General features: G+C 44.3%; 1 protein-coding gene across 4 annotated transcripts; it reads right to left on the bottom strand.

The window, feature by feature from the left end:
- Positions 1–1963: 1963 nt before the first annotated feature.
- LOC138750132 (ATP synthase F(0) complex subunit C1, mitochondrial-like) lies at positions 1964–7299 on the bottom strand. Of its 4 annotated transcripts, none has more exons than XM_069912268.1 (5): positions 7197–7299; positions 6078–6127; positions 5185–5262; positions 3469–3656; positions 1964–2268 (listed from the first exon to the last, which is right to left on the bottom strand). In XM_069912268.1, exons 2-5 carry the CDS (start codon positions 6114–6116, stop codon positions 2154–2156), a joined length of 420 nt encoding a protein of 139 aa, XP_069768369.1. In that variant the 5' UTR covers positions 6117–6127; positions 7197–7299; the 3' UTR covers positions 1964–2153. The 4 variants fall into 4 exon arrangements, with proteins under 4 accessions (XP_069768369.1, XP_069768370.1, XP_069768371.1 ...); XM_069912269.1 differs by having other exon boundaries at positions 7252–7287; XM_069912270.1 differs by lacking the exon at positions 7197–7299 and adding an exon at positions 7141–7162.
- Positions 7300–7726: the final 427 nt, after the last annotated feature.

The following is a 7726-nucleotide window of genomic DNA, read 5'->3' as shown; positions in this document are numbered from 1 at the left end:
CCTCCCACTTCTCAGCCTTTTCCCCTTAACCCTTAATGCTCTGAAATTCACCGAACAACCTCACTCCATAGCCACCCGTGGCACAGGTTCCACAGACTCTCAATACAAATTAAATTTTTTTGTATCTGCTTTAAATTGATGCCTTTTCATCCTTGTCATATAATCCTCTACTATGGGAAACAATTATGCTACTTGTACTCTGTCCAGCCCTTTCAGCATTCAAAATGACTCCGAGATCCCAGAGCCAACAATCATTCCTCAAATGCTAACTCTTTCATTACTGGTATAATTCCAGTAACATCTTCTGAACTGTCTCCCACACCGTGCATTATTTCTTAAATAAGATGCCAAAAACTGTACACAGAACACCAAGTTAGTTCTCATCAATGCCGTGTAGTCTCAACATTACATCCCAGGTCTTATATACTAATCCTCTAGAAATGAATGGCAACTTTGTATTTGCCTTCTTCACCACTGACTCAACTTGGAGGTTAACGTTAGAGAATCCGGCATGAGGACTACTAACTCTTTGCACCTCATCTTAATTATCCCCATCTTAATAATTGTCTGACCATCTTTTTCTATCAAAGTGAATGATCACACTTTCCAACACTGTATTTCATTTGTCCCCTCTGCCCATTCTCCTAATCTACAAGTCTCTCTGCAGCCTTTCCATTTCCTCAGCACCACCTTCTCTACCACCCATTTTAGTAACATCTGCAAATTTAGCCACAAAATCATCTATTCCATAATCCAAATAATTTATATACATTAAAAAGCAGCCCCAACATCGACCCCTGCAGAACACCACTGGTAACTGGTTGCCGACCACTCTCTCTACCCTCCAAATGTACAGGGATTGTAGATTCATTGGGGGGAGGCGAAAGGTCCTGTATGCTGTATGCCTAAACAGTAAAATGTAATCTTCACCATCCACAATCCCAGCTAAAGCAAGCTTGCTCATCTTACCAACCACTTTTTCATGCAAACCATTAATATAGATGATAAACAGCAATGGGCCCAGCACTGAACCCTGTGCCACACTAGTTACAGGCTAGCAGTCTGAAAAACAATCTTCCACCATCACTAAATTAAAGCCATTTTTTTTTTACTCAATCTATCTCACCTTGGATCCCATGTGACCTACTGGATTTCAGAACCTAATGAAAGCCTTGCTAATATTAAACAAAGGTCCCTTTATAGTGAAAATTAGCAATTTGTAAAGACAGGTTGCACCTGCCTTTAAGACATTCCACTTACCTGCATAAAAGGCTTAAAGGTGGATTGGCAGGTCCAACGAGCCCCATATTCCATCCACCAAGGGTGGAAATGTCAGAAGTGGAGCGGTTGCTCATCTCCTGTGTGAAAGGATTGCTTGCATAGGGGGAGGGCTGCTACCCAAGCATGAATTTTAAAGTAAAAACACAATGTTATAGAAACTCAGCAGGTCAAATAAAAACCACACAAAGGTGGATCCATCTGCTAACTTGGCACACATGTTCCACGTCATGTTGGCGGGCAGGGCTTCATCCTTGGAAGCTGGCTCAGGAATCTCCCTGCATAAAAGGTCTGCGCAATCCACCTTTTCCATCCTCTGCATAAAAGGTGAAGGTGTATTTTAAAAAAATTTGAGCAGATGATAGCATGGCTTTTGTGAATTAAAAACCCCTAAAGAGAGACAAGAGTGGCAGAGGATTTTCTATGAGACATGACAGGCCATGGTGTTGGAATGTTCTAAACAAGTGGTTCCAAAACAGATTCTTGCATGATTAAAGGTCATCTGTAGTAGATACTTGCTTATGCAGTGTTCAACCGTGATTAAAATTTGAGTACAGTATTAGCGCATTATCTTCAGCCCTACCATTGTTGGGGAAGCCAATGTTCCAGCTGCTAATAATCATCCTTGCTCCCCAATTAGGCACTGCTTCTGGACCAGAAACTCCACACCATTAATGACACACAGTTAGAAGCTGTTTAACCATTTTATTCAGATATCGACCCTTTAGATTTAATCAGAGTTCTTACACAATTGGACTGGACAACAAAAATAATAACCCTTCTGAATACTTGGGGGGTGGGGGCAGAATGGGAAAGGCCATTCAACCATTGCAATAATTTGCTCTTCCCATGCTATCTTCAAGGTCTCCCACAATTTACATGGCAAACAGGATGAGGAAGGCAACCATCAGGCAGAAGAGCCCCATGGCCTCAGACAGGGCAAATCCCAGGATTGCGTAGGAGAAAAGCTGCTGTTTCAGGGAAGGGTTTCTGCGGAAAAGACAAAACAAGATTTAATGTTCCTGAAAGGGTCTTCGACTGGAAACAGATGCTGCCCAAACTGCTGTTATGGTTTCATTGGCTGCTCAGCAAATCTCTTAACAGGACGAGAGTCATTCTCACAAAGAGAGCTCCAAGGACCTACATTCAGTAGCTACTCTGAGGAACATGTACACTTACTATCAAGATGGGGATCCTTGGGCTTTCTCCCACCCACACAAAATATCTGACAAATGTTGATGCATCCATTTCTTTCCCCTTCTTCTCTGCCTGGCAGCATTACCATGAATTACGTCAACTGTCCCAGCCTTGCAGTTCTACTCACATGAAAGGATCAGGAAATGAATGTTAACTGAAGTCCTTTCACAGGACTTGCAGACATTTTCTGAGATGAGAAAATCAAAGTCAGCCTGTGAGGCAAATGGCAGGAGGGGTCAGCTCCAAACAAAACAATAGGCGAACCATTTGCCATCTGCCATAGGAGTGCACGTGAAATGCCCCAACTTAGCAGGAGTTCCCCAGCTCCCACGATTGTCTGCTCTGACTTCTGGAGAGAAATAGCTGCTGCCATCTAGTCAAAGGGTCCACAAATGACCCCTCAGTAGCCTTCTTGCAGTATCTTCTCCACAGGCTGCAGCAGCTGAAGGAAGTGGCTTTCTATAATTGAGAAATATATTTGTGGGCAAGTAATTGAGTTGTAACTAATTTGGCCTTTTGTAGGCAGCGGACACAGGAGCGCAAACTGGAAATCCAACATCAACCCATATGTTATTCAGAATCCCAACCATGTTATTGTACTTCATACAGTCATGACTCATTGTGCATGGCAAAGAAACCACCAAGAATTCAGCCCTGCAGGGCTTGAACAGGTCCAATGCACAATTTTACTCCAAGGGTAGCACAGGTCAGGACTGTTCAAATCCACACTTGCTCCATTCACCCTGATTTGAGGATTGATTCTAACTTAAAAAGGAAGACACACAGATTTAAAATGTCGTTGAACTGAGGGATAAAGCAGACAACCAGTTTCTTGGTTCAACCTGAGGATAATTAAACTGTCATTTAATTTGTCAAAATCTCATCCATAAACTACTTCAAAAGCTTTAGAAGATAACAATAATGGATGAGATTAATTTGTGCAGGATATGAAGCGAGGCGAGAGAAAGGTTAACGCACCCACAAGACACTCACCTGGCATATCCAATGATCAAGCTGCCGAATACAGTCCCAATACCAGCACCAGAACCAGCCACTCCCACAGTGGCAGCACCAGCACCAATAAATTTAGCAGCAGTATCGATGTCCCTGGAGGTGACACTGGTCTGGAGGTCCCGTCGTCCAATCTGCATCAGTGCATTCCCTGGTGCAGAGAGCTGTGCCTGAGGAGGAGCCAGAGGATATTAAAATGTACTGCTTCAAAATACATCCATTCCTCTAGACCGCATTCCTTAGAATTTCATCAAACCTACCATTGGAACTGAAACACTGCTGTGTTTCAAAACAACTTCGGAAGTGATTTTCCTGGTTCAAGTGGAAGGGTCAGCAGGGATAGTGTAGTAGTTAGTGGAAAGCTGTAAACAGTGCCAGCGACCAGGGTTTGAATCGGCGCTGACTGTAAGGAGTTTGCATTTTCTGCCCATGTCTGTGTGGGTTTCCTATGGGTGCTCCTGTTTCCTCCTCAAAATGAACCAGGGGATGCAGGTCAATTGGGTGTAATTGGGCAACACAGGCTTGTGGGCCAAAAGAGCCTATTACTGTATGGTATGTCTAAAAAATAAATAAAAACACACTCCAGTAAAACCAGAATTAGAGACTTAGTTTCACTGGGTGCAAAGGACAACTTTGAATAGAAGTTCTCTAAGGCTTTGTTAAGAACAGTGGACCAAAGGTTTTGATTCTTATGAATGAACCTCTGAAATGCCAAGGGAAAGTACAAACTATCAGGGTATATTAGACACAGAGGACCGGAATATAAAATGAAATTCAAGTATCACAGCTTTACTACATCTGGGCACTTAGAACTATCTCAGAAGGAATGCAAGAGGATAAGGGACAATACTCTAGGCGTTTACAAGAGGAATTTGATTAAAAATTATAGAAGTTTGGAGCATATTCAGCAGGAAAATTACAATTATTCAAAAGAGATTCAGAAGGCCACTCCCACAAAAAAGGACAGGGACAGAGAAGCATTGATTCTGAGTAAGATTGTTGCTGGCCAGAGATCAAGATAAAATAGCCCTTGATTCCCGATCTCACAAAATGGCAGGAACTTCCTTCCAGTGAATGGGTGCTCCTAGTGCCACAAAAGGCAAAACAGTTTGAACTTAGTCAAGGGAAAGTACAAAATCCAGGCTTTTGTTCAGATCGATGTTATTACTGTAGTTTTAAGACCAGCACTAAATTCAGCAGAAAACAGAATTTGCACTAGACACAATATGGAAGTTGCAAATTACTTTTCATTATTTCAGGATCTAAAATATTTCAGTCATGTTACTGAATCCTGGTTTAGGATTTATCCCTGCAGCTCACTTCACTAAAGGGAATTATTAAAAAAAAATCAGACATACAGCACAGAAATAGCCCATTTTGGCTTACATGTCTGTGCCATCAAAGTTACATCCCATTAACCGCCCACCCCCGAAACATTTCAAATGGTGGGAGGAAACCAGAGCCCATGCAGACACTGGGAGAATGTACAAACTCCTTACAGTGTGGGATTCAAACTGTAGTCCAGTCCTGACTGCTAGTGTTGTAAAGACATGGCGCTAAAAATTACACTAACTGGTGAGGTCCACTGTGCTTTAGTTCAAGACCCATGGCTACAATCGGGGTCAGGAAATTGCTGCACTCAACAATCCCATTTCCATACACCGATAAGACCACAAAAATTCATTTTTTTTTACTTACCTGCTCATTCTGGGGTTCTGGTCTGTTTAAGACAGAGGCCGACATAGGCCTAAGGAAAGTCCTTGAAGGGATGCGAACCTACAATGCAAATTAAACATTTCAGCAACAGTGGCAGCCTCCACCTTTACTCAAAACCTATCAGTGTGGGATTAAAACTCCAGTCCAGTCCTGACTACTGATGCTGTAAAAATTACAAACACTGTAAAACTGTTCTAGACACTGCCTATATCTGTTTCCCTATCAGCCCATAACCACCCCACCACCCATAATCCAACCACTCTTCATCCATGCTCCACAGCCCATGACACCATCCAAAGAATAACTATATTAGATCATGCTCCATGAACAACAAGCACTCTATCCAAAGCATCAGTGTACTCTTGTGGATCTACTTCACTAACCTCTGAATCCCCTTTAAGATTCACCATTTTCTCTGTTGCATTATGCTCGATCAGAAACAATATGTTAAGCTGAAGAAATAGCTAGGATTAACCCTTTGGACTGTGTCCCCATTTTCAGGAAGTACCAACAAGCGCTTATACTCCATATCCCCGTTTTCCAGGATTGGTTTTATCCCCATTCGCCAGCTGGTTCATACTGATGTTTTACCTTTCATATTATAGTTTTCCCAAGAACCCAATCCGGAGTATATATTATGAAAGGTTAAAAATGGCCAGAGTCCAAAAGGTTAAAGACATGAGATTGGAGATTTTTTTTTGTTTGTATTGCTAACATTGATGTGAAGCTCATTAAAGTACACTTTACCTTTACACTGAGGTAAGGATAAGATGACAATTATATTGGAGAAAAGTACTGCAACCCAAGAAGATTCATTTTATCAACAAATCAGACACACTGCAAAGAACTATGCAGTACTTCCAATAAATACTCACCACAACAGGACAGGAGACAAACTTAGCACAAGCATACATTATGGTTAAACCTTCAGGGAAGAAGAAACAAGTTACACACCCATTCAAAACACCAACACAGAGCAATGTTGTTAGTTCTGGTCATCTGTTACTGGAAGGATGTGGAAGCTATGGAGAAGGTGCAGAGGAGATTTACCAGGATGTAGCCAGGATTGGAAAATGAGTTTTATGAAGCCAGATGATCAGAGCTGGGACTTTTCTCTTTGGAATGGAGGAGATTTATTAGAGATCTACAAGATTCTGAGAGGCATAGATAGGATGGACAGCCAGTACCTTTTCCACCCAGAGCATAAACAGCAAACATTAGAAGGCATCTGTACCAAATGAAGAAAGGTTAGGAAAATATAGGAGTAAAATAACAACCAGAGTTGTGGTGCCTGGAATGCATTGCCAAGGGTAGTGGTGGAGGAGATTGAAACATTAGGGACATTTAAGGATCTTTTAGACTGGGACATGGATGAAAGGGAGGATTTAGTATTTTTTGATAGGGATATATGGGTTGGCGCAACATCGAGGCTCTAAACCGAACCTGCACAAGACAATGCCGGCGATCACATTGGTGCATTCTAACCTGCAGTGCAGTACTTTATAGAGATAATAGAATAACCCGATTAACGGAGCTTCTCGGTCCCGAGTCAATCCCGTGTTCTATGTGTATGCCCCCAAACGTGCCCCGGGCACGACCTTCTCCGGGATGGAGGTCAACAGTAAGGTCGGTGCAGGGGAGCACAGCGGCCGAGGCTGCAAGCGGGAACACAGCTCGTCCCAAGCGCAGAGCCTGAGGCTGCAAGACGCCGAATCGGCGGCGGGGCCGACAAACACGGCCGGGGTCAATGGTCAGGGAGACGCCGGCCGACTCGCAGTCAACCGGCACCAACCCCCACCCCCCGCCATCCGCAACTTCAACCGAGATCCCGGCCTCGGGGCCCAGCGCAGGTGGGCAAACCCTCGGGTCGAAGGCATCGCCGGGAGCGACCCTGGAACTCGACGGCGCCGAGGTCGGAGGCCCAAGGGCTAGCCCCACCTTCAGGCCTGGCCCCGAGCGGTAAAGCGGCGGCCTGGGTCGAGCGGAACTATTACCAACAAAGTCAGTCTCCTCAAGCTCCTTCGCTCAATGGCGCCACCACTCACTCACTTTCTCCTTTGAGTCACCTCGAATCTCCCGTCCATTGATTGGCCACCCGACACAGGAAGTCCTCGCCTCATCCTGCCCGCATCCTTCCGTCGATTGGTCCCTTCCCCTGTCTGATCGTGCCTTTATCCAATGGTGAGGCGCTTGAACGAGGGTGGCGAAAGTGGCCGAGTGGGTAGAGGGCGCGCCCGACGCAATGACGCCCCCGGCTGGTGGCAGGACCGAGTGCGAGGCGCCAGGACCTCGCTGCTGCCCCACTGTCAAGGTGACTTTGCAGCCAGGACGAGTTCATTCAGCGGAAAAGGCAGTCGCTGCCATTTCTCAACATTATGCATCAAATTTGCAGCCGCATCAATTGCGATAATGTGAATAGGAGCTGAACATGACTGTGTTTATTGTTATATACATAGTACAAGATTCCTTTATACCTCCATCCCCCATACGGAAGGTCTTAAAGTACTTTGCTTCTTTCTGAACC

This window comes from Narcine bancroftii (assembly GCF_036971445.1).
Source record: "Narcine bancroftii isolate sNarBan1 chromosome 12 unlocalized genomic scaffold, sNarBan1.hap1 SUPER_12_unloc_2, whole genome shotgun sequence".
Classification (NCBI taxonomy): Eukaryota; Metazoa; Chordata; class Chondrichthyes; order Torpediniformes; family Narcinidae; genus Narcine; species Narcine bancroftii.
The sequence above is the reverse complement of the archived record's forward strand: the minus strand, read 5'-3'. Positions and strand labels throughout refer to the sequence as shown.

Coding starts and splice junctions, on each gene's coding strand:
- LOC138750132 (XM_069912268.1), bottom strand. CDS start 6,116: ATGTATGCTTGTGCTAAGTTTGTCTCCTGTCCTGTTGTG. Junction 3,657..5,184: donor CAGAACCCCAGAATGAGCAG/GTAAGTAAAAAA, acceptor GCTCCTCCTCAG/GCACAGCTCTCTGCACCAGG. Junction 2,269..3,468: donor TTGATCATTGGATATGCCAG/GTGAGTGTCTTG, acceptor TCTTTTCCGCAG/AAACCCTTCCCTGAAACAGC.